The 27873-nt window shown below is 38.3% G+C and overlaps 1 protein-coding gene across 3 annotated transcripts in view; it reads right to left on the bottom strand.

Moving 5' to 3' along the window:
• The window catches only part of GALNT1 (polypeptide N-acetylgalactosaminyltransferase 1), an 86897-nt gene that overhangs the window by 41030 nt on the left and 17994 nt on the right, over positions 1-27873 (bottom strand). The window contains exons 2-3 of one of the 3 annotated variants that reach the window (XM_068195631.1): positions 20413-20582; positions 3094-3322 (exon numbers count right to left, since the gene is read on the bottom strand). In XM_068195631.1, the coding sequence (XP_068051732.1) occupies positions 3094-3232 (139 nt within the window). In that variant the 5' untranslated portion in view covers positions 3233-3322; positions 20413-20582. Of the gene's footprint in view, positions 1-3093; positions 3323-20412; positions 20764-27873 lie in introns of those variants that run through there. The other 2 variants (XM_068195612.1, XM_068195622.1) reach the window with 2 other exon arrangements.

Genomic DNA, 27873 nt, shown 5'->3' with positions numbered 1-27873 from the left:
CCCCAGGTTACCTGGTGAAGCCACTGCAGATGTCTTCTGCCATGGTGGAGGGGGTGGGCAAAAGCTTAAGTCCACAGACAAATCATCCCACACAACTACAGCCACTAGATTCCAACCATCCCTCCCTCTGGTATAATCTGAGTTACTCAATCCTGTACTCTCCAGACCCCATGCCAGGCCCCCTTTTCCCAAAGCATCTCCACCTCAGCTGCCTTCCTACCTGGCTAGTGGCCTGTCCCTTTTCTACCTCACCTTTTGTCTCCTCAACTCCACACCTGTGTCATTTCAACTCCCGGCCTTTAATCTCTGTCAGAGCAGACACCAAAGCTTTCACCTCACTCACCTTACAGTTCCCCATAACCACATACACTGGTTGCACACTCCTTACTATTCCTTATTTTCAGCAATTTCAAAAACATTACAGCAGGATAACCTAAAATCCAATATTAGACACATAACCTGAAGTTCCTGATTTAAGATGGTGGTATCTTATGCCATCAATACCAATGAGAAAGAGCCCAAAGACAATTTTGGCTATGGCTTTTGCCTAATTCTATAAAAAGAAAATCCTTCCATTTTCTGTATTAAAGACCTATGGAAAACATCCTTCTAACTTCATGAAAGCCCAAACTGTCCAAAGTTGTCCTCAAAATCCTTTGCTCCTGCTGAAATAGCTAAAGACTGATTTTTCCTACTAGACAAGCACAACCTAAAATAAACATAAACTCTTCAGAAAAACTTACTCCTATGTTGAGTAAGTTCATTAAATGCCATGGAATTCTTCCATGAATTGCAAAGAGAAGCTATATGGCAGAGTGACATGGACAAGAGGATATTAAATTCAGAACACTAGCGTAATTTATGCTGAATCAAGGAAACTAATTCAATTATGGAAATTAAAAGCAGAGGAAAAAGTGAAGTGAAAAAGCAGATTTTGATAAAAGCTTCACAGACAAAATAGCCTCAATGTTATCTTAGAAGACTCCAGGCACTCTGAGCAGGAGTAAACCCACTACAGATTCCAAATCAGTAAACTACTGGAACAAGTAAAAATATCTATGATCAGGCATGCTGCTTGGTTAAAAGGAAATGTCACAGGGTCAACCAAGGTTTCTAGCAGACCTATTCCTGCACATACCTTACTACAAATCAGCTGTTTAAAAAAAAACAAAAACAAAAAAAACCCAAACAAACAAAAAAAACCACCCACCAAACAAGAAAATGTACAAAACTACATATAAGGTTTTGTTTGGGTGGATTTTCATTTGTTTGTTTACCAGCCAACTATAAGATATTATAAACATATCAAGAATTTTAACACACACAGGTTTGGGTAAAGGTCAGAATAAAGACTGTACTCAACTAAGTAAAATTAGTGTTGCATAGGGAAAGTCATAATACTAATCTGCCAAAACTGAAGACCTTCCCTCACCTGAAGGTTCTGCCAATGACCTCATATGTCATCTGAAATTTCAACATTATCAATATATCACAAATTTGATAGATAATGACTTCACCGGCTGTTTTCTGCCATAAGTTATCTGCTTTATGGGAAGACAAAAAGTGGATCCATTCCTACATAACAACACATCAGTCATTATATTACCACAAAAGATTTCCAAACTTCTGGAGAAAAAAATAAAAAAGGAAAAAAAATGACAAAAAAAGTCTGAGTTTCTGTAGAAGACATACTTTCTAAATGAGCCTAATTAATTTTCTTGCCACTTTGCTTTCCTCTTACTGAAAAAGAAACTCAAAAAATGCAATGCCAGTAATGAAAATTTAAGTTAATTCTGCAAAATTCAAGTGGATTAGAACCCCTTTAAAATGTTCACATGCAGTCATGAAAACAGGGGTCCAGAGGTGCTGAGCACAGAAATTCTACATTCTATACAGTGCATTCTGTGGAGATTTATTGGCTTGTTTTCATCACAGGGAAAGAAAACAAGTAAACCAAATCTGACACTTCTTAAATATCTCCCCAGTGTTATTCTGTAATAGAGCAACATTCTTCTTAAAATACTTCTGAAAATTTCCCAGGAAGATCAAGATCCATACCAGATGTCAACAGGTGAAAAAGATTTTTTGTGATGGAAAGCAATAACCTTAAGTGCAATTAACTGATTGGACTTAACAATTAGCATCACTGAAGAGGTTTCCAACATCAGCAGTGTAACACAGACACAGCCTTTTCAGTGGGAGAGACACCAAACTACAAAATTAGATGCTTCACAAACAAAGTGGAGGTGGCAGCTGCCTGCAGTTCTAAATGCATACACTGAGACATTGCAGGGATGAGAAATCTCCCTGCACCAATCCTTTCTCCCATGTGATCAACTATGCTAACTTCCTAAAAATAAAGTTGGCAACATCAGTAGTAGTGCTGTCAAAAAAACCCAAACACAACAACCCCACACTCAGTTCATCTAATTGGTACTCAAAAACTTAAGATGGCAATAACAAAACTGAAAGCTTATCTGAAAACCTTTAGTATTGAATAATACAGCTAGCTCTCACTTAAAAGTTATCTAGATAAGCATGTACTCATATTTGTCACTTTTACATCCAAGTTCATTGTATTATCATAAACCTTTTCATTACCATATTTACTGTGCCTTATTGCTACCTATTGGGTTAGGAGAGTTGTGGGGCAGGGGGTGTTTTTCAATTTGGATGGTTGAAGTCTTTTTTTGCAGGGGCAGGCTGACAAGTGAGCTTGGTTGTTGGTTTGATTTATTTTATTAGCAGGTCTAATGAAGTTAATAGTGCCTTTGCTTCCTCACTCATGGAAATTTAAAATATGCTTTAGACTGCATTAACATGGCTTAGATTTCTGCACCTTTTGTTACATAGTTTTTTAGGGTTATTTCATATACATTAGTGCTTAAAATTCTACATCTTAAGAATTTTAAGTCTGCAACATACGTCTCAGGCAATACGGTTATTCTCTAGTCATTCAAAGAAACAGAATATTCTGTGACTCCTAAATGCTGACACAATGCTACATTGTTGAGGAAAAAAAACCCCAAATCTTTAAAAAGAGTGCAATTTTAAAGGAGCATAATTTAAAGAGTACTTAGGCAGAAAACTTACCATCTCCAGCTGGCAGGCCTCTTTCCTTTTTCTCATCACATTTATTGCATTCACTGAAGTACAGCAATAGAAACATATCCAGAAGGACCCAAACCAAAGAGGTGGCAAGGACCACCTTGCAATATGCAAATTTTTTCATGGCACTTTAAGTCAAATACAAAAATAAAAAAGTATAAATAAAAATATCAACAGGTTTTTTTAATCCAGTTTGAGAGACCACGTTCTATATCTGGAAAAAAAAAAAAAAAGAATGTCACAAAAATTTACCTGAGGACAGATGCTAAAATCAGAAATTTTAACTCCATTTTAAAGGTAACAATTTAGTTACCTTATGATGCATGCAAAAATAATTAATGTCTTATGCATTTCAGTGAGATAAGGGAATGGGGTCAATTAAAACAGCATTATTCCAGTCCTTTATTATGCTGACATTCATCACCTGAAACATCAAAATGAGTGACCAAAACAGAGTCCTCTGCTGAGCCACTGGAAAAGAAGGCAGGCACAATCTAATGACATTAGAAGAAACTCTCTGGATCCTCTGCAAACCAGGACAACCTAAATGAATGAAAACCAGGAACATCTCGGGAAGTAGGGTATCACTCTCTACTGTGTGAATCCCATGGCTAATACTCCTCACGCTTCTCCCATGTAGCACACACTGACATTCTGGATCCATCACTAGGAATGCTGGCTTACAAATGCCAGGATTTTACACAGGGTCTAATTGCCTATTCCACAAGCATCACAAAGACAAATGCTTTACTTTCAGCAAGCCAAAAACAAACATCCCTTTTGGTAAAATAAAACAGTAGGCAAGGTTAGCAAAGTACCCATAAGCCACCATGATCATTTACTAGGTATTCAAAGCTAAAGTCAGCAATTTTGACACTTGAACTGCCTTTATTAGCTTAATGTTTGATTATAGAGCAAACCACTATACATTTTTCAGTGTGTATGCATTACAATTATAGAATGCCAGCCTTTGAAACTCTCTTTTGCCCCTCTCAAATTACAGATTTTGTAACAAAGACTGCATATTTCTGTGACTAGTAGGGCAGAATCAAGAATAGCTTTGAGCTTCCTTACACTAAAATATGAAGGGTTTAATTTTTATTTTTTTTAACCACTACTGACATATTTCAACTCAGAGTACTCCTGAAATGTTACCAGTGGGAACAGCATACCAGTTAAAACCAGAATTGTAGACACTCTTCACATAGAAAATGAAGGGAATAAAATAAGGAGACTTTAAAGACATGCTAGGATTTCATAAATTACATACACTAAGTTTTTTCTTACATGCTTTCAGTGAAAACTGAAGAATTTATTGAAAAGAGAACTTTAATCACAAGCCTTTGTGCTGGTTTGGACTAGTGCAGAGTTAATTTCCTTTAATGCGACCAGTAGAGGCCACATTTTGGATTTGTGCTGGAAACAGCATTGATAATTCAGGGATGTTTGTGTCAGTGCTGATCAATGCTTACACACTGTTGAGGCCTTTTCTGCTTTTCACCCCACCCCACCAGTGAGGAGGCTTGGGGAGGCAGAAGGGAACCCAGCAAGGACAGCTGACCTCAACTGAATCAAAATATTCCATACTATATGGAATCATATAAAGCTCAGCATATAAAGCTGGGGCAAGAAAAACAAAGGAGGGGATGTTTGGAGTGATGGTTTTTGTCTTCCCAAGAAATCGTTGCATGTGATGGAGCCCTGCTTTCCTGGGGATGGCTGAACATCTGCTTGTCCATGGGAAATGGTGAATGAACTTCTTGTTTTGTTTTACTTGTTTGTGCAGTTTTTGTTTTAACTCGTTTTTCATTTGGATTCCTCCCATTCCCTCCTCCATCCCACTGGGGTGGTGGGGAATGAGTGAGTGGCTGCTGCATGGGACTTGGATGCCAGCTGGGGTTAAAGTACATCAGTTGTGACTATGCAAAAACCTCATTAAAAGCCTGCATCGTTAAGACTGCACTTCCTTTAGTATTTCATTGCCATAATTTGACCTCTGCCTCCCCCCCCCCACCCCCCCTTAAGGGAAAATACCATGACATCCCATTTCTAAATACAGCTTATTTCTTCTTTGGATGGCACAGCAACACAGGAGCCTGTGGCCTTCCACTTGTACAAAGCTAGAAAGGTGTACAACCCTCTGCTTCCTGCATAGGTGTACATCAAATAACAAGACTTAATTTTGTTTGGGATCTCAGCTTGCATCTATATAGTTTTGGTGTACACGGATGACTGTACAAAACTAGGAACTGCAGAAATATCTGTAACTAACAACCTGATGATAAAGTAACAGAGGAAATTACCACAATGAATCATTAAGTGACATACATTATGAAAAAATCCCAGGGGTTGTTTGGTTGGAGGTTTTTTGGTTGGATTTTCCAGTCTATTTTTTTTAATAGATAGGAGGATAGACCTGAACTCTGGATCCTGGGAGCTGTACTAGGAAATTCTGTAAAACCATCAGCAGCAGTGAAAGAAAAATAAATTTGTTACAGACCACTATCTAGAAAGCAGAAACCAAACCCTCACTACGCCTCTACACAGTATTTGTTCTCTCATCTTGAGTGCTGTGTGAACATCCAGTCTTATAATTTCAAAAAGGATATAGAAGGATTAAAAGGAACAAGTGAGAAGTGCAGAAGGATGAATACAACAAAGAGCAGCTTTATTGTAAGACGAAAGTAGCATTTTTTCTGGCTGGAAAAGATGTAACCTAAATCAAGTGGCAGGTCTATAAAATCAAAAGCTGTAAGGAGAGGGCAAATAGAGATGGACTGTTGCCTGTTACTCTTTTTCTTATATTGGCAGAAATCAAGTGAATTTAGCACAAGAGGTAAAAATCCAGAAAAGGAATGTATTCCCTACAATGTGTAGTCATCCAGGGGAGCTGCCTGCCACCATCCCCTGCCAGCACTGCAAGTGCTATCAGCTATTAAATACCAAGTCCTCACCCCTACATCAGGCAGTCCCTGACTGTGAACTTCAAGTCACTGCAATCCAGGAAAGTACCGCGAGGAAGTATCATTCCAGTTTCCCCTATTCTCTGCCCTAGATATGCATATCAACCGCTGGCAGAAACAAATACTGTATACAGACAAAATTTGTCTGACATAGTGCATGACTGCCCTTAAACTCTTCCTATAATAAGTTTCTTCTGTTCCAAACTCAGACACCATAGAAATGATTTGGCAAAGAATCAAGTCACACCACCACCCTGCTTGTACTTAAAGAACACAAATGCTAATAAAATACATGCTTTGAAACAAAACTCTACCAATTTGTTTAATTTCACACTTCTTGAAGTTCAGACTTGTGAGACATTAGGCTGTAAAACAGTGTAAAACACACAGGAGCACAGTGCTTTGGAGTCCTCAAATTAGCAAGACACCAGGAGAACCACAATCTAGACTTCCCATCCATAAAACTATCAACTATATAAAGTGCTTTAGAATGCATAGCCTGGTGGTATATCTGCCTTTAACAAAAGAAAATTCCTTTGTCAGTTCAGTGAAATGTCAAAAAGACACTTTGTGAACCCTTTGAGGGTTTAGGGACGTGATGAAAAGACAGCAATGCGAAAGCTCAACACACAGTTTTCCATCAATAAGGCCCTTCCCTGTACCTTTAGATGAAGGCTCTCATTCCCTTGGGCAGTCTATCATCTCATGAATTACGCTGCATTTTTACCACTGCTTTTATGACAGCACTTCCCCTGTCTGATTCCCCAGCAGAGCAATGAAGCAGAGGGGCCCAGAAACTCTGATGAGGCAACTGTTCTTAGCATAGTAGAGCCTTGACCCAAAGCTCTGGGAAGAGGGCTCTGCCATCCAGCGCTTGGGTTGTATATTTGGTTCCTCCCTCTGCTGCTGGAGAGGTGGTGGTGGCCTCAACCACCGGAGGAACGCTCTACCCGAGTGCTGCTTCTTCAGTGGAACAGGCTGTGGAGCAAAGTGAGCAAGGATGAACAGCAGGTGGATGCACCTCCACAGAGACACTGAAGTGCCACGAGTCTGTGTCCCATGATGCAAAAAAAGAAGAGACAGCTAAGCATTGCACTCAAAGGATAAGTGGATGGAAACTCCCAAAATGGAGGCTGAGAGAGACAAAACCAGGAAACTGTGGGAACAGAAGGAAAGCTGGCAGATGTGCCATTCCACAACAATTATACTGCCTGGGATGCTGTTGAAAGACTGATGAATATGGCTGAGTTACATTTCCTGAGCATGACAGGAGGTTCTCAGATAATCCAGGAGAACAAGCTGGAACAAAGCAAAAGCAGCAACAAGAACAGCACTTTAAGGATAGGGGGAAAAAAAATAAGGCTGAGAATAATGCAGATCCAGTGCTCAGCATGTCAAAGGCTAAGCTATTCAATGCCTTTTTCAGCTCCTTTGTTATTGGAGCCTAGAGGGAGAGGCTGCAAGAGTGAAACTTCACATGCAGGACACAGACTGGGTCAGGGATCTCTTAAACCACTTGGACATATGCAACTCCATGGCATCAGAAAGGTGGCATCAGAGGGTGCTGAAAGAACAGGCTGATCTTACTGCAGGGCCATTCTTTATCATCTGTGAAAGTTATGAAATGGTGATCCAGAGTTTCACAATCCTCAAGATCAGGAAAAAAGTTATGATCAAGTAGGAAGGAAGAATCTGGAGAACCATCTGCTAAGTCAGTCTCACTTCAGTCCTTGCAAAGATTATGTAAGAAATCTTACATACAAGCACATAAAACCCCAAACGAAAAAACAAACAACAAAATAAAGCAAACACAATCCCAACCAGACCATCACGACACAAAAACCAAAAGGGGAACAGGCAGTACAAATACACCAAAGCCATACCATACTTGAACAATTTGGCAACTCACTTCAAGGAGAGCATTGGTTTGGTGAACAAGGGAAGAGCAGTGAATGGTGTTTGTGTTAACTTTAATGGGGACTGTGACAGTCTTCCAGAGTACTTTTTCAGAACTTAGTGAGATTTAATCTAAAGAAGTGAGCTATGGGGGGGTGGGGGGTGGACTGCTAGCTGGACCACAATGCTTTATGGGTTCTGACCAGCCATACAAAGTTCAGCTGACAGACAACCACTGGTGACAGCTCTCTGAGGCCAAAACTGGAGCTGACACTTGTTAGCGTCTTTACTGAGAAGCTGAGGTATAGGACTGAAAGCATGCTCAGCAAGGTTGCTGGTGACACCCAACTGGGCTGGAGCATGCAGACAATACCCTGAAACAACACGCAGGAATGGATCTGGGTGGCCAATTCAAGGGACATTCAAAGGCTAGAAAAACAGGCAGGTTAAAACCTCAAATATTCAGTAACTAAAAAGTACAAATCCCTGTTCTTAAAGGCCAAGTTGGATGAGGCCAACTTGATCTAGCTAGTGGCATCCTTGCCTTTACCAGGGGCTTGGAACTAGAATATGACCTTTGAAGTTCCTTCCAACCCAAACCATTTTATGATTCTACGAGTATTATCTATATAGGCTGGGTACTATCATGCTAGGAAGCTGCTCTGCAGGAAGAAACATTTGGAGCCCGAAAGCAAATTCAAAATGAATCAGCAGTGTGTTCTTATGGCAAAGAAAGTCAACTGCATCTACAAACCAGCCTAGAAAACACAGAAATAATCCCCAAATATTGTAAAATGCAGGTGAACCCAGTGGGAAGAAATGATGATGTCCAACTCCAGTTCAGAAGGCTGAATGATTTCTTTATTATAACTATGCTATAATACATTAATATACTATATAAAGGAAGATACTAAAACTACAAACCTACTTGTTCAACTACCATATCTCACAACTTGTGACCCTGTTCGCAAGAGTCCAGACACAGGTGGATCGGGTTGGCCATCAGGCTCAAACAATCCTCACCAGAATCCAATCGAGCAATCACCCCAGGTAAACAATTCTCCAAGCACATTCCACATGGGAAAAGCAAGGAGCAGAAATAGAAATTGTTTTCTCTTTCTTTCTCTCTGTGCTCCTCTATGAAAAATCCTGAGAAAGAGAGAAATGTGCTTGCCACACCCAAATGCATAGGCTTAATAATTGCATTTATCTAAAGAGTAATGTAATAGAACTGAAGATTTTTGCAAAACTAAGTATTTTTCATCCCTTCAAAATACTGGATTCTGGAGTACAAAACCCTTATACTATGGAAGAAAGAGGAGTATTAAAAACACCATCGAAAAGGTAGGAACAAAGGTTGTACTTTATCAAGAATAAAGTGAAAAGAGGAAAAATGGGTACATTCAAGTCTTCTTATTTCTGAAGGTCAAGTGAATTTTTCTTCCCCATGACAAAATCCATGATACATTTGACACTACAGGAAAAGGTCATCTTTAAAATTACTGCTCATATAAAGAGCATTGTTTCACTGAACAACCTCTTTTACAAACACAGTTGGCATGGGAAAGAAAACTTACTCTTTTTCAGTATAGCACACAAATACTCAGTAATTTTTATCTTTGGATCAACTTTATCTCTGTTTATACCAGTGATCAGTCTTCAATACGACTTTGTAGCAGACTTGACAAAGGACTTCATTGCTGTCATTCAGCTAAATCAGGATTCTACACTGGTTGCAGCACGTAACCAGACAAAGCTGATGTAAAGTTTGTTTTCCAGAAATTCAGATATGAACAAAGAAAAGCTGGCACAAAATAAGGGCTCATGAAAATTCTGACACAACATTTGTTATGTTTAAGCTATTAATATCAATTTAAACCAAATGGAAAATGATTAACTGAACAGCATCTAAGGAAAGATTGATGGCTTACACAAAACTGAATTTTCAGCTTCTCAGTCCACTTAGTAATGGGGGAGAAGAACTGGCATACTGTAAGGTAACATACTAGGGATGTGTATGGATTTTTGAGCAAATTTCTAAAAAATTGTTGTGAGCATTGTCTACAACTCTGTACCTCTGAACTATTAGTGAGACCAATCCCATTGATTACATCCATATTTGAAAACAGAAGTGATGCCAACACTACAGTCAGGTTCCAGAACTACTTTTGCTTCTAGGCTGATGTGTTTTGTCTTGTTCTTTTTTCTTTTTTACTAGCCCATGCTCTGAATTGGTTCTAGTGCTTGTTTACAGAGAGCTCATAACCATTAGAACATCAGGTTGGTTTGAGGATAAACAAAGCACCACCTTTCAATGCTGTGAAAGCAAGTGATAAAAAGCCATTTAAATTAGGTTAGCCCATCACCTGTGGAAAATAGATTATTCTTCATCTTTTTCACAGTAACACAAATGCATCCAGTAAATTTCAACAGGCAAAAATAATACTAAAGAGTTTTAGGATGCCAGTAGTTTTCTTCTCGGAAGTTAATATAAGAGAAGAATATATCATGGGGCTATGCTCATTTCATGGATTTTGAAAGGTTTTATTATTCATCTGTTCAGTACAATTCAGCAAGTAAGTTCTGAGGAGGTGATGAGAGAAATCAGATCATACTAGTCTGAACAGTATGAAAACAATTCATTAAAAGCAAACCTGCACTTCAGAAAAATCTGAGAAATGTAGGTCAGTACAATAAATTTCTATTCTTCTCGCTCTGAGTAGGAAGACTACACTTTTAATTCATCAGAAGCAATTTTAAAATTAATAAGTCAATTTTTAAATTGGCCATTTGAAAAAAATATCAATTATTTTTCTAAAAATGGTAGGCCTTGAAATAAAGGCAGAATAACAAACATAGAAGTGGCTGACTACAGCTGAAAAACAAGCATGAACTTCATGCACAAAGACAGAATCTATTGGTTCATACCTCCTTTCCTACAAATTAACAGAATGCATTATACTCACAAAAGTAGAAGCTCTTGTAAAGTTAAAATCTCTCATCACATAGAAAAGCAATACCAAAAATGGAACAACAGTTATGCACTCCAACTACAACTTTGTCAAACTGCTTACAACTGTATGGAACTATGTGACTGTGTACTTGAACTTCTGATTTTCCCTATCCAGAATCACAGAATCGTAGAATACTTCAGGTTGGAAGGGACCTTCTTACCCAAATAGTCTTTACTTAACCTCTAAACTTTTAAGATTAGCTCTAAATACTTCTACATAGTAAGGAAATAACATTTCTGAATTGAAAAAAATGGCTTTTAAAAAGTTTGGCTTTTAAAACAAGATCTTTCAGTTAATGCAAGAAAGTTAATTGAAAATACAATGCTATTTTGGTAGCTATAGTTTTCAGAAAAAACTATAGTCATTGAACTTCTGAAAACAGTTTATTATTTTGCAAATCAGTGTTTAATGGTTTCTCAAATGAGTTAGAAAAAACACCAAATTCACGCAATACAGCATTTTTGAGAATGGAAAAAAAATTATTTACACAACTGCTCAAATAAAAACCTTCGAAATCACTTAAATTACACTCTTTCCCAGTTAGTCAGACCTCTTTAGATTGACTTCAAGAAAGTCCTTTCTTGCTTGCAGGAAGAAACTGCAGTGGGCAAGGTTTCAAAGGACCAGAAGAACAATATTTTAATCAAATAATAAAAGTTCAAACCAATTCAATGCACAGATTCTGAATTTACATTCTCTTTTTCACAGCAATTTTTGCTATGCAAGAAAAGGAATAAATTGATCCAGGAGGGTGATTAAATATTCCCTATTAGAATATCACTGTAAATATTGCAAGAGCTCAAGAGGATAGCTAAAACTTGGAAATTAAGAGCACAATAAAAGTACAAAGACTACTGCTGTCATATACCCAGCTGAGATTCACTAGATGTCTTCTGTGACTTTGAAGTAGATTTCAAATGTCTGAGGCAACAACTTCATTTCTCTGTTGTTCTACAGGTTGCATAAAAATTATCTAAAACCAGACATCTCATTCAGGGATTCTTCACACATTCCCATTTTCTCAACTGCTCTAAAATTTAAAACATACTTCTATTTTGTCCAGTGAGAAATCAAAATACATTACTTAATATTGCCAATCCAATAACCAAAAAGCAACTATACATCCTTTTACAGAACTGCTTCAAATATTTGGAGAACATCATTAGCCCAGGTTAACTGCAACACATAAGAAAATGAATACACAGATAGATAACATGCTGAAGCAAAGAGAAGTAGGTGTTTGAAGGGGGCATTAAGTTATTGGCTGTTACAGTCCTGGCAGGTAATTCAAATCACTACTATTCAAATCTTTTCCCTCTTAGATTGAACAGCAGAACTGCCTCTCGTGACAGGTGCAGAATAGGCAATCCTTTTTGGAAAGCAGATTTATAAGCCGAAGGACAGTTATTTTTTTTTCCTGAAACAACTGCAGTCTTAAATTGGGTTACTGACACCTCAGATGCTGACAGAGAACAAGCATTTATCTTCCAAGCCACAGCTACTCTGCATGCACACTCTGGGAGGGCTACTGAGGGTGCTTGACTAGGAGAAACAGCCAGCTTGAGAATAACAGGCAGTATTTTCATCACTGAGTATCAGAGGCAGCACAAAGACAATGAGCAATTCAGGAGTGAAAAGCTTTTGTTTTTAACAGCAGCAAGAGATGATTTAAACACTAAGCTCATAAACCCTTGACATGCAATAATTAATGGCTGAAGATGCATCAGTAAGTCCTATTTGAGCCTTCTGCTACCCTTCACAGCAGCCTAGAAGGCTGAAGTGGACTAGAACCACTGGAATAGTTTTTCTTTTTGGAAGATTCACAGATGGTGACCCAGCACTCAGCTTTTTCAGCACAGCAACACTCCTGCCAGTCAGCATCATATAAATTGACTCCAGTTTTTAATAACTCCCTGAAGAGCTATGTTAGCTGGTCTTTCAACCCCAACACTACAGGACTTTTAGAGAAAAATTGAGGTCACAACAACACAGGTGTTCTAGGTGAGGATCTCCATTTCCTCAAGAAAAACAATCTGTCATGTAAGGTACAGACTGTGCAAGTTTACCATTACTCAGAAGAAACAGCTTAATATGAAGTAATTTTAGGCTCCCTATGGGATCTAAATGGTCTTTTAAGAAATTAAAAGCTGAACTACCCAAAATTTATATTGCAGTGGAGTAGTGTCACAGCAGCAGAGATTAGGCTATTAGTACAATATTAGGTGTCTGCAAGGAAAAGCTGTAAACACCTCCACATGTTTTAGGCTCTCAGTCTTGTGACAGGTTGTAACATGGTGTGAAGGCTTCTAGCCAAAAGTAGCATCACCTGGCCTTACAAGGCATAGGTTCCCTAAGAAACAAAGCATGCAAGCAGTCAAGGATTTCTAATAATCAAGAATTCATACATTTCCAAAAATTATTTTAAATAACTTGGCAAGTGCCAGTTGAGCCGTAAGTAGAATAGGCTACCTGATAGGACTTTTTTTAAAGTTAAAATTCTTTCTGAAAAAAATTAAATTTAGTATTGTGAGCAAGCTTCTTTAAGAAATCATAAGCACTAGATTAGACTATGTGGAAGTAAAACCACAGTAAGCTGTTTCATATTCTCAATGCTCATATTTTCCGTCTTCCTTTACAATGTTTCTGCATGGTTCAGAAAATCAAATTGACTTCCAAAATGTTTTAAAAGTTCTACATTAAAATGTCCAACAGCAAACTCACAATTTACCAGCTGAGACAGAACTAAAATGGATAGTATCCTTATGAATAGGTCGCTCTTCAAACAAACGTGTCAAATAATAGAATTTTCTGCAGATTATACTTTCTTCAGTCTGCACATGTCAACATTCAAAAATGTCAGGCACCATTTGCTTCTGAAGTATTTTGAGGAAATAAGCAAATTCTTATTGAAAAGAGCGACGAACACAGAAAAAAGGATTTCAAATTTACTCTCTATTCTGCTATTAAGTTAGAAGAGAAGAAAACTAGAAACTCAGGTGACAACATGAAAGAATTAAAAACTTCAAGGAGAAATCTTTCACTGCTTGAAGGTCAGGCAAATTCACCATCACAAAACCAGCTACATATTTTTCATAGACAAAAACTTGTGCAGGCTCTGAACAATCAAATTAATAAATCTTATACAAGACATCTGTAACACCTTCCTTGTATGTTTTAATAAATTATTAAATCTTTCCAGCTAAGTCTTAAATGTTGAAAAATATCAAATCTCCACAAAGCTTCTGATTATTTTTTAGGTATGTATCAAAGCCACAAGCTAGAGTGGAATAAAATTGTTCATTAATTCTTCAAACATGTTTAAAGATGGCAGAAAATTACATAGGAAAATAGCCATCATTAAGGATGAATCACTAATGGGCAAGAACTTGATTTAAAGAAAAGCAGAATAAGCTAATTAGAGAAAAAAATACTATAGAGGAGACTTCTGGAAACATTGAGTAAATTGCAGTCAATAGATTCAATCATCCTTTTGTAAGTGCAGAAACCTCTAATCCTGAAAACTTTCTACTGTAGATTAAAAATCCAGCCGAGGAAATTGAAAAAGTACCAAATAACTTTGAAGAACACTTTTTCTCTGCCTTCAGCATATGTGAAAAATATTCAAAATAGTGTTTTAGAAGAAAACCTTTGAAAAAAGCAGAGGTAAAGAAAAATTGTCGTGCAAGCTGGGGCTATAGAGCGTTTATCATAGAGAAGCTGGCTGAATTCTGCCTAGAGTAACAGCAGAACTTGCTGAAAAATCAAATATAGGCAGATATCAAGTTAAAAACTGCTGAAAGGATAACACGTGTGATTAATCATGAAGACTTGATGAATTAGGATATATAATTTGAAAGCATACAGGTGACAATCACTTAACACACAGTAGGTTCCACCACCACAAGTAAAATGAACAATGATATTTCAAGTAGAATGAAGAATGGCAAAAATTTCAAATAAGCTAACAAGTTTTACTTCCCATTCCTTTAAAACTGCCACTGCAGATAGTTTAAAATAAAAATTGAAAAGTACCACACCTCCTCATGTCTAGGAAAACACCCAAATTCTAACCAAAATAAGTCAGCAGTTTTGCAGGGCTAAACACTTTTTGAAATACAGAGAAGACATCAGATTTCTATCCACAAAAGTCTAGCAACAAAAAAAAAAAAAAAACAAGCAAAAAAAACCCAAAGAAAATCAGAACATGTGCATGTTTCTCTTTCTCTAGAAAGAAAAGACTGATCATATATGGAGAAAAAAAAAAGCTAGCATTGTCAAATTTTCAGAAATTTTTTCAATGTTTCTCCCAAAAACTTGTGCTTACTTTGCTTTATATCCATAGGCAAAGAAAAAAAAGTCTACCTAGAGAGCAATAAGGCTGTATTTATAGAGAAAGGCAATGTAGCTTTTAAGCATACAATCCCAGATAAGCCTGTTCTCACAACACAAAGCTGTGTGCTCAGCAGGTAACTTCTGCTGCTAACAACTGTTTTGTTCTTAATTAACACACACAGTATTGCACTGAAGAGAAGATTCTTCACATCCATCCTTCCCTTTCTCCCTTAGACTCACTTGTTTTAGATGGAGTTTTTCTTAATTCTGTCTTTCCAGAGATCACTGACAACACAAATTTGAGAAATACCACACTTTAAGTTCTTTGTTTCAACTGTTAATCCATGCAAATGTACACATGGTACAAAAAGAACAAACATGAGATTTTCTTCAACCATGAGACTCATCAATTTTTCCATGTAAAGTTTATTTCTAAAGTAGGCAAGATCCATATTTTGGGTTCTACATTGAAGAGGTGAACAAGAAGAAAAGATCAGATAAAAACCAAAAAATTCAGAATAATAAATGCAGAGTTCTAGAAATCCTTTAGAACTTGAGAACATTTTCAAGACTGGACAAGGCAAGAAGAAACTGATAGGGAGAAGTTTTTAGAATAGTTTTCAAGCAGACTGATATTGCAATGGCTTTTCTTCATGACTAGAGTCCTGGATCTTTGTCCATGTGGAATCTTGGTCTTAAGCACTGGCACTGGTATCTCCACAGGAACTGAGCCTAAACTCTAGAATTCAGATTTCAGGTTAGCCACAGAGGTTTATATGCTGACCTGTGATGCCTGACTATAGAGACTCTGGGGTGCATTTCCCTGGTTTAGGGAGACACAAGAAGCTTTCCTCAAAAAGCTGTTAGACCCCATTTGCTCCTTTCCCTGTTCCTATGTCTGTTCCTATGTCCCTGAGCCACTTCCTCCCCATTCCCAGATTTGCCCTCATCTTTGTACTGTCCCAAGACCAGGTTCACCCGCTGACCCCTCCGGACGGGGTAGTTAGAGCTGAGACGTGTGTGCTGGGGGAACTCTGAACAGCTCACCGCATGGCCGAATTAAACATCTGAGGATACCATGCAAAGGCCCTTTCTGCTTCTTTACCCTGGACTTTACTTGTGGCAGTCCAGGCTGCTACACCTGACATCACAAGAGAATTCACAGAGGTATCAGTACTGCCCATTTTGAGCAAAGACTGGTTTCACACTGAGACATTCTCACCACAGAGTTCTACTTTCCCTTTCCTTTTCAGTGCCTTTTTCCCTTTGCTGTTCAAGCAAGCTAATTATCCCCAAGTCTGACACAGAGCAGCTATGACCAAGTCAGGTCCCTGCATGCAGACGCCCTCCCCACCCCATTGCTCTAACACCTGCATCTCCTAGTTTGCTACCATACCAACAAAAATTAAGATAACGGGTGATGTAGAGACGGGATGGGAAATTATCTGCTACTGCTGGACTCAACACTGTAAAAGAAGAGGAGGAGAAAATGACAGAAGAACTCACCTATCTAAGAAATATAAAGCAGCCCATATGATTCAAAAAGTCTGGGGCACACAGTATCCACCCATCCAATAAATATGTATCTGTAACTGTAAAAGTGGATAAATATGGGCCAAATCAGAGAGATTTTAATTGATCATGCACATACTTCTTCCCAGCTTTCAACTTCATTGAAAAATAAATATAACTTTACATTCAAGTTTACATTTGGTCAAAAGCAGCACTACGGCAAAGATAAATTGAGTTCCACAGAAATAAAAGTCCTATTTTATTAATGGCCTCAAAAATCTGCACTTAAAAAAAAAAGAACAAATTGATCATGCTTTGCATTCATTTATGGGAGAAAATGCTAGAAAAGCAAAAATCAATAAAACATAAAAAATAGTTTTCACTTAGGCCATGTAAAATTATTTAAACAAGGTCATTTTCAAAAGAAAATGCTGCGTTTTCATTATTCTGTAATAAATACTTTTCAAACATTGCTGCATTTTATTTCTTTAATATTTCTTTTTGTTTCTTAAATATTTCTTAGGAAAAAAATTGGCAGATTCTCTCAGACATTAAATTTCAAGACTATATTCTTAGTGATTCCAAAACATGTTTTTCATCTGGCCTAACTTGTAAATTTTCATCCTAGTTTGACAAATTTAAATAAAACAGCCATATCACGATATAGAAAATGCATAAGTAAGGTAAAAAAGTAAATAAAACTTTTTTTTTTTTTATTTGTTGTGCTGTACAGCAGTCCAAAGAAATCTGAAGAGTGGGATATGCAATTTGAGGCAGGAAGATTATTTTGTGGAAGAGTTCACTTGTTTCCCCGGTTACCTATAAGTATGATGATAACAATTTTCTGCACAGTTGCATAGGGAAAACAATCAGCAGAACATTCAGGAAGGCAGGTATACATCAGACTTCAGTGAAGTACTTAAATTTCTTCAAATACTTTGGTGCTTATTACTTTGTTTCCCCCCCACCCCCCCAGAAACTATCAGGCACTTCATGAAAAAACAGCTAGTGTATTTAATTTGACATCAAATTATTTTTGAAGGTATGAAGCTTGCAGCAACTTGAGCTGTTTTACAATTCAAAATTAATTCCCGACTAGAAGCCAAGAGACAAACAGGTCACCATAAAAAAGGTCAATCTGTCAGACAATATTAAAGAAAGGAATGTGATGGAACTGTTTTGGAAATTCAAGTATATATTAACTGAAAATCATGGAATTTGAGAAATAAAATCACTGCTGAAATTTAATTAAATCAGAGATCAGATATTTTTTAAAACATCTTCTACAATTCTGTTCTCCCAGACATTTAAAATTACTCTTCAATGCCTTTTCTGGAAGATTTTCACCTTCTCTGAAAGCTCTAGAATCTTTACAACGAGAGAGAGAGTAGACATGCCTTAGAAGCCAGGCCATGGTTAAAGATTTATCAGCACACTATTACTGTGTAAGTAGCTGCTGCTCCAACATGCCAGCCTTCTACTCTGACAGCAAAAATCTACACAGCAATGAAGAAACTTAATCAGAGAACTGACACAACTGAAAAATAACCAAGAACAAATGTGTTTATTCAGCCACATCAGTCTCCCAGTGCAGACTCAGACCAATCAGGTATTCTCCCCAAAAGAAGTTATTTCTCTTCAAGTCTGTGATCTCATTAAACTCAACATTAGTCAGCAACCACAGAAGAGGTGATTGGGCTACCATGAAAAAAAAAAAAAAAAAAAAAAAAAAAAATCAGTGAAGATACCACTTGAGTGGCCAAAAGAAGTAAACCCAAAAGAAAAAGAAATTCTTTTTTTTTACCCTAGATTTTTTTTTTCTTATCAGCCTCTACTACTAAAGAGTATTAGGTAGTAGTTTTGAATATACTTTTTCCTCTCCTCTAAACTGATACTTGTTCCAGTTATACCTTTGAAGGACTGAATTTAAGATTACATGTTAGATCTTTTGAAGTTGACTAGAAAAGGATCCACTCAAACATGAAACACACTTTTCTCATTTTACCACGCTGAACCTGAACTTCAGAATTGGACCCAAAGAGTTCTCCAGAACTCAGTCTGTGAAAACTAATCCATGAAAACTGCTAATAGGTTACAGGAAAGAAAAAAAAAATCAGGATGAAAAATTAGCAAAAAATGTCAATACCAATGATTCCAAGTGCAGGACACCATTTAACACACTAAATACAACTGCACTTTTCTGCCAAAGGAAATGCACCTGTCATACCGCATCTTTGCCTGTCCATCCCATTAAACTTTGGTTCTCCATCTTGCTTCAATCAAGCTTAAAAAAAGGATAGGAGACGCACACAGAGAGGAGGCTTCACGAATACTCAGTTGTTAAACACCTCACTGCACAGCCAATGACTACACAGTGCTAGTTTAATACATCATCCTTTGTCTGACAGGGATGCTTTAAGGGTACTGTGTTTGTTGCAGAAACACAGAAAATAAAACTCAGGCTTTCTTAGGTCATCTGGATGGAAAGTTGATCTGAATTCCAGTTCACTGAACTAAGTAACTCTTTTCAAGATCTACTGAGAGGGTAAAGGTGAATTTAGGAAAACGAATAATGATGTCATTTATTCACTTGGACACTATGCTTCCCAATACTCAGAGAGAACCACAGTAACAGTTTAATTAGGTCTGCACTAATATCTAATGGGATTCTTATGGAAACTTGTTTAATAGCTGCAAACAACTGAACTGGTCCAACAGGATGCTGAAGGAACAGTAAAATATGGAAATATGCATGCAGACTATTGACCCTGGCTGGATTCCAGGTGTCCACCAAAGTCACTGTCCCATCCCTCCTCAGCTGGACAAGGGAAAGAAAATATAACAAAGGGTTTGTGAGTCAAGGTAAAGGCAGGGAGAAATCTCTCACTATCATAGGCAAAACAGACTCAAGATGAGGAAACCAGTTCAGTTTATTACCAATCAAATCAGAGTAGGATGAGAAATAAAACCAAATCTTTAAAAAAACTTTCCTCGTGCCCCTCCCATCTTCCCAGGCTCAACTTCTCTCCTAGTTTTCTCAACCTTCTCCTCCCCCTAACAGCACAAGGGAACAGGGAATGAGGGTTAAAGTCAGTTCATCACATCCTGGCTCTGCCTCTTCTTCCTCCACAGAGGGAGGATTACTCATACTTCTCCCATGCTCCCACAGGAGGAAGCCCTTGACAAACTCCTCCAACCTGAGTCCTTCCCATGAGCTGCAGTTCTTCATGAACTGCTCCAGCATGGCTCCCTTCCATACGGTGCAGTCCTTCAGGAACACACTGGTCTAGCATGGGTTTCCTAAACAGTACCCCAGAGACTCTACCACTGTAAGTGATGGGCTCAGCCTTGGCCAGTGGCAGGTCTCTCTGGGAGATGGCTGGCATTCGTTCCATTGGACACAGGGGAAGCTTCTAGTAGCTTCTCAGAGAAGATGCCTCTAAGACAGTCACTACCAAATCCTTGCCACACAAACCCAGTGCAATCCACTGACAAAGCACACATGCGGGCATTTGCTCTGAAACACACCCAAAGCAGACAGACCTGACCAAAGCATCAAAAATTCCTGGAACACATTTTGTACTCACCTCCTCTGCAGGTTTACATACATCTGGATGGTCCAAAAGCACTGGTGGCAAAATCCTGACACATTGCTGCAGAGCACCTGTGGCAGGAACCATACAGCAGCAGACTGGACTAGGCCATTCCAACATGAACGTGGAAGCAAAAGAGGTATTCCACCAGAAAGGTCTTAAGGCTGTCCTAGAGGAAAAACAGAAATTCAGATAAGTTCCTAGCTCAGTTCTGGCAGAGCTTGAGGTGCAAGGGGAGGAAAGTTTCCCATTTGAGATTTCAAAAATCTAAAATCCCATGCAAGGGAGAAGGAGTCAAAGACTGTTTCTAAAAAGAGGCAGTGAACTGTGCTTGTAAGGAAAACAACATATGCAGGGAAGAGTGGAGAGGTGGAACAAGTCATCAACATTTTTTAGCCTTCCAGATGATATGATTTAAGTGGGAGGACTGCCTGTCCTCCCAAATAAGCTGTTATCTATTTTTGAGTTCTATATATGTCGTTCTCTATCCAATCATGAATACTTAGCACAACAAACTATGAATTGTTCTCAGTAAGGCAAGAAAACAGCCTCCTCAAAAAACAGCACACATTCACATGAGCAGCTCCCCAGATGATCACTCTTTTGGACTAAATCTTCCTATACATATTCTAGTTTATAGATGTAGGGGTTTTTACATTCTTTCATCTCTCGCCCACAAGTCAAACATTAGCATTTATAATGACAGCTTTTGGAAAAAAAGGTGTTATTACAGTAGCACAGACTTGACGCTTAAGAAGCAACATTTTTTCACTTCTAGAAAAAAAAAAGTGACACCTGAAAAATGATGCCTGAGCCTTTCCAAGTCTTATCCATTAAAACTGTAGCAATACTGAATGAATTCCTTCAAATCTCTGCCTCTGCCCAGTTAACACAGCAATGTCTGAAGGAAATTCTAAACAGCTGAACACTGAAGAATGTGTCTTAACATTCAAGAGAGATTTGTTCAATTTTTAATGTAATTGAAATTTGCCTACACTTAGGTAATATTTACCATATATTACTCAAGCTTGTATCTTGCACTTGCCATATTATATCTGAACCTACTAAGCTAGTCAAATTTCTTGCTTAGCCTGTTTAAACTGTTACCTCTAGGTATCTGTCCAGGTAAAAAACTTTGTAAAAAGGAGAAAAAAAAAAAGTTGCTGGTACAGTCGTAACACAACAGTATGGAGAAAGCATATGGTAAGGAAGGCTAAGATTGGCAGTGATAGAAAAGGTGTTTGTCAGCCACCTAATTATTAATTATTACCCCAATAGTGAAGCAGATAAAATTAGTGTAATACTTGGCAGTTTCCCTGTTTTTTGCATACCAAAGTAGAAGGGGAAAATGCCTTGGCTTAAAGTCTGATTATTAATAGAACTTGCTAAAGATCTCCTTGAAATGATACCAATTTTTATCAAATCTATAGAAAATAGGGAAGTTTCAAAGGACCAGAAAAATATGATCCGAGACATATTCAGCAGGAAACCTAACATAAATCATATTGTTTCTTTTCTGAACATGTTAATATAGGAGCTCATGACATCATTCTGAAGAGACCCAACCTTCTTTAGCAAAGCCAATTAGCTGTTGCCTTCAAGAGGTTAAACAGATTTCCATTATATATCTGACTAGGCTCCACACACTGCACTGTAACATGCAATACACACACACACACACAAATATGAGTGTTGGTTATGTTAAATTAGCCTTTCATCTAGCACTTTCTTCACTGAAACTCAGGTGCCTTACAGAGGTGGGTGGAGAACACGATCATTTTTGCCCATGGGGAAACAGGTCTGTTACTGGCCAGGTGGCTAGCAAGTCTGGGAGCAAATTTTCTTCTATCTGCTCTAAAGTTTAAACTAAAGTATCTCTTTCTACATCTGTCTGGTTAGATGAAGATCTTTACTGTAGTGATTTTGCTAATTTATATATTTTTTCAAAGGACCCTAAGATTCAGGCCCTTTGTTCAGTACTGTCCAGACACTGACTAGAAATAGTCCTTATAAAACAGAAAACCAAAAGCCAAACAGTGAGAGGAGGACACACAGGGAATGGCCCATGTTACCTTTAGTAAGCAAGGCACAGCTATCAAGGGCAGATGTTCACTTATTTGTAGTGAGCTTCCACACACTTAAAAGCTAACTATTTCCCTTGATCTTTTCTTTGGGTTACAAAAATGCTAATTCGATCATTCCTTCTGCACATAGCACCTTTTCTAAATCATCAGTCATTACGCTCCTGAGGCAAACTAAGTGTGCCTACATCTTTCTTGAAGTGCAATGGCCAAAACAGATAGAGTACTTGAATTTCACAATACAGAACAAAGCAAAAGATTCACCTCCACATCCTCCAGGTTATACCACCAATTAGTCATGCCAATACATACGCACACCTCTTCTTTGTCAACAATACTGCAGTGTCAGCTCTTATTTTATAATCCATGGTGAGGAATGGGGTGGCAGGAGAAACTTAATAGATGTTCTCCATATTTTATTTTGATCTAAATATAAAGCATTCAACTTATTCTTCTAAATCAAATCCTATTCTCCCAGACCACCTTTCCAACATTTAAGATTTTTCTGAATTACCATCCAACCTTTGTATAACTGCATTTATTCCCAAATATGTCTTTAGATTTCATAACCATATGCCAATTAGCCAGTATGAACAAGAAGAGTTAACTGAAGCAATTTTACAAAATCCCATACAATATGCTTTCCTTGCTGAAAGAGAACTACTGAAAAACCTCTGGCTACTGTTAACCTAATGAGTTTACACACATCCTAAAATAGCTTTTTTTATTTAGGTCGTATTTCCTTAGTTTGCTCTGTAACAGTATCACATGTGGCTTTCTCCAGTCCACAAGCTTCCTGTTAGAGAGGATATTACATTGCCTTGATTATGCATTTCTAATCATCACAGAAACATAGAATGGTTTGGGTTGGAAGGAACCTTAAAGACCATCCAGTTCCAACCCCCTACCATTTTCCACCAGAAAAGGTCGCTGAAGCTCCAACAATCTGGCCTTGAATACTTCCAGGGACTGGGCATCCATAACATCTCTGGGCAACCTGTTCTCATACCTCACCACCCCCATAATAAAGTTCTTTTTATATCTAATCTGTATCTGCCCTCTTTCGGTTTAAAGCCATTACCCATTGTCCTATATCTGTCCTTGTAAAAAATCCCTCCTCAGCTCTCTTTTAGCTCCCTTTAGGTACCAGAAGGTCTAAGGTCTCCCTGGAGCCCTCTCTTCTCCAGGCAGAACAGCCCCAAATCTCTCAGCCTGTCTGCACAGGAGACATGCTCCAGGCCTCTGATCATCTTGGTGTTCCTCTTCTAGACTCGCTCCAGCAGGTGCACATGGTTTCTTTGCTGGAGGCCTAGAGCTGGACACTGCACTGCAGGAGGGGTGTCACCAGAGCAGAGCAGAGGGACAGAATCCCCCACCCCCTTGCCCTGCTGCCCACGCTGCTTTGGATGCAGCCCGGGGCATGCTCATCCTTCTGATGGGCTGTGAGCGCACATTGCTAGGTCATGTTGAGCTTCTCATCCACTAACAAAACCAATCCCCACCCTACCTGTATTTGTATCCCAGGCCAATTCCCCATCCCCCCCACCTCCTGCTTATACACAGGGCATGATGTTCTGTGGTATGGAATATCCCTTTGGCCAGTTTGGGTCAGCTGAACCGGCCATGCTCCCTCCCAGCTTTTTGCACACCCCCTCACCGTCAAGAGCATGAGGCACTAAAAATTCCTTGCCTTGGAGTAAGTGCTACTTAGCAACAACTAAAACATCAGTGTGTTATCAATATAATTCTCATACTGATTCCAAAACACAACTCTGTACCAGCTACTAAGAAGAAAATTAGTTCTATCACAGCCAAAACCAGGACATCACTTAAAAATGAAGAAAGGTTTATTTGAAACTTATTTAAACCTAAACAAATTTTAGCCAGTCAATCTAAAATGCTGACCAGATTCACAGCTACAATGTTTGTAGAGTGCAAAATATAACTGTCTCACATTCAAGCAAGTGGCTAAACTGAATTGTCTCAATATTTGCATTCCTATTATACAGAAAACTTTCTTCTGATACATTTAATGTTTAAAACAGCAACAATCATGCAGAGCTATCTATGCCCAATGAAAAAGCTATCCCTACTTGTCACACTCCACTTAGCACTTTCACCTCTTCCAAAATATAACATGGACTGACTGTATGATTTTTTAGCCACCTTTCTCATCTGTGCAATTTCTTTTGTATTAAGTGAAAAACCTCCCCACACATACAAAATCATGCCCGTGTCATAAAATATGGAGCCAACTCCATTGCATCAACTTTTTTTCTACTGACACATTACAGTGGTATGACCCTGCACAAGTTCAGAAAAAACAGTGCAAGAGACTGAACAGAAAAGCATTAAATTATTAGGGTGCCATTAAACTCTGAAGAAAACAAATTTGTAACACTGAGAAAACCACATTGTCTTCCTGTTATTCCTGAAGTAACCAAAAATACATAAAAAACCCAGAGTGTACAACAAAACAACCACAGTTTTGTTCCATATGTCTCCATGGCTTTATCTTAAACAGAAAGACAGCAAGGGAGAAAAAAATCATTTGAGCAAATCTTTCTTAAGGGAGACAATCCAAAGATTTTTTTTCCTGCATGCACTTTGTCTCAAAAAAAAAAAAAGAAAATCATAGGCATCATTTATAAAAGAAGCAGCAAAACTATAAAGACAGGTATTATGTTTAACAGCTCTTAAGTACACACTGCTATCACATTATCTCACCAAAACTTAGGAAAAAGCTGTCAAGGTAACAGTTGCTTTGATCAGACTGACATCTAAAATGCATGTCATTGCTTTTCTTGGCCTTCACTAACAGGTTGTTCACCAACCAAGCAATGATTCTGGCACACACAGCCATGCAAATAATGCAGCAGCGGTTCCTTCTTCTCACAGGCCTCCTGCTGCCCCTGGAGACAGGGACTCAAAGCAGCACCAAGAGTGATTGGACCCACAGAGGTATTTTGAAGTCAGTATGATCTTTAGAAGACCACTGTAAAATGCACCCCAGCTTGTACCCTCAAATCAAGACTACTGAAAAGCCCATTTTCATGTTGCTTGAGAGTACTACTCTGCTGGAAAGAACCAGAAAAAAAACCCAAAGATACGAGACAGACTACTGTTCTCACCAGTGAAATGTCTACTTGTCACGTTCAGCATCATTACTAAATCCCTTTGGACTGTAGGAAATAGCTTTTTCATAATTTAAACTACCTACACAGAATTGTTCAACTCACCCCCCCCCTCCAAAAAAAAAAAAAAAAAAAAAAGAGAGAGAGAAAAGCTATCTTTCATAACCTGACAACTGCTCTCCAGAAAGACAAAACCCCAATTTATTCAAAAATCATGAGAAGAGCTGCAGGTTTGTAAAGATGATAGAAATCTTTCTTAACTATGATGATTCAAAAACATTAGTAAGGCAATCAGCAAAACCAGTTTATTTTGCTAGCATTAACTTACATCACCTTTAAGTAGGAGCACAGAGCATCAATCCAGACATGTTTGCCTCCAGTGGGACTATCAACAAAGAGTTGTGTGTTGACTGCTGCGAGCTGGCAGACACCCTCTGCACCTTCTCTTCAGCCACCAGGAAACACTACCCTCATTGTTTCACAAGTATGCAAAGCAACCAGCACTGGTGTGTATGGAGGATGTGAGCCACAGTGAAAAATGCATTAGACACCTCTCAGCTCCTTCAACTGACAAAACATTCACTATGAAGGAATACAGAAGCCAAAAATATAATAAATGTTTGTGTCAACAAAAGTTTTTTGTTTGCATTGTCTGTTTATAAAGAGTGGGTAGTGTAGTTTTCCAGTAATGTTTCCACTGCAATAGGGTATGAAAACAAAGACTGAGCTGTACTTCGCTCCAGAAATTCCACTTTCCTATACAATTTCAACTGCAGTCTCATCTTCTCACCCCTTGCTGGGAAGAGCTCAGGTGGGACCAGCAGCAGATGCACATCCCTGACACTGCAGCCAACACATTTCCTGTGTAAAGGGCACTGACTTTGGACCTCACACGCAACTCTTTACCACAAGTCACAAGCTCAGGAGACATCAGATGGTTATCACTCACTCTAACTGATCAAGTCATCTTCCTCAAAAAACACGAGTATGGCAGCAGCCTCAGACCAGGCAGCAGCAACCAGGCAGGACCACCAGCCCCTCCAGGGTACAAAGCAGCAGTAACCCCAGCTACACATATGTGTGTGCATAGCCATGGACACAGTGTGAATTGCTTCACTTAGTTCTCATAAATGTAGCTCAGTTTCCATTTTCAGAATACTGCTCTTTGCTAGAAAAAGTGTCCATTATATTAACGAGGGCCCCTTCAGCGGAGAAACATGGGGCTTTAGCATTTTCTAGTCTTCCCTAACTCACGAGAAAAGACTAAATGTTTCTAGACCTACTGAGTAAAAACATCCTATTGAATAATGAATGCAAAATAGCTAAATACATAACTACATTAAAATCAATGACAGCTGCCCTCATAAATTTTACATTCTGTAAAATTGCATGCCCTATGATCAGTGTTTTTTTCAACAGCAGGCAGAGGGCTCTAGGAGAGCTGCCTGCTTTATTCTAGGTTTAATATTCAAATGAATATTCTGTTACCTCTGATCTGATGCAAACACCCAGACGGTAGTAAAACTTACAGGTGTGGATGGCACGGAAGAACTGGGTTTAGGGGAAAAAAATGTATATGAGTAATTTTATTAATTTCCATTGATAATTACTAATGGAACTACAAATAGAAATAACTACAAATATTTCCCATTACCTCAGAGATGATCAGAGGGATCCAAAATTACAGACATTCAAATATACAGTCTTAATGGTGCTTAAAAGACCACAACCTCTGCCTTCCATGGGCCAAGAAATCAGTTTTCAAGTGTTAACAACTGCAGGATAATAAAGTTACAGCAACTCTATGTTATATGTAGAGAAAGAGAACTGAATTGCTCTACTTCTGATCAAAGGCTTAGATTTTTTTGAGTTCACACACACAGAGTATTATAGCAGGAATGATAGCACATTACTTAGAGTGAGAAAAGTGGGAGGGGGAGTTAACTAAGCAAAATCCTAAGATTTGCCATTCACAAGAGGCAGTACTTGAAATAAATCAACCAGTAAATTTGCAAAAGCAAATGTCACATTTACACAATGCTTCTCAACATTTACAAAGGGCATCAATGATATTAATATTTTCTCACAAAGATAATAAATAAAGTGCTAAGTGGTAGAAAATCCCCAAAGTAAAACCACTGCTCCACACATCTAATTATGTCTCTTTGGACACTGAGAAATCAATTCTTGCAGTAGCCTGGCATGAGACAGACCACTGTCGATTTAGCTCTATATCTTCA

Source organism: Anomalospiza imberbis, chromosome 1 (assembly GCF_031753505.1).
Source record: "Anomalospiza imberbis isolate Cuckoo-Finch-1a 21T00152 chromosome 1, ASM3175350v1, whole genome shotgun sequence".
Classification (NCBI taxonomy): Eukaryota; Metazoa; Chordata; class Aves; order Passeriformes; family Viduidae; genus Anomalospiza; species Anomalospiza imberbis.
Note: the sequence above shows the minus strand (reverse complement) of the source record. Positions and strands in the feature narration are given on the sequence as shown.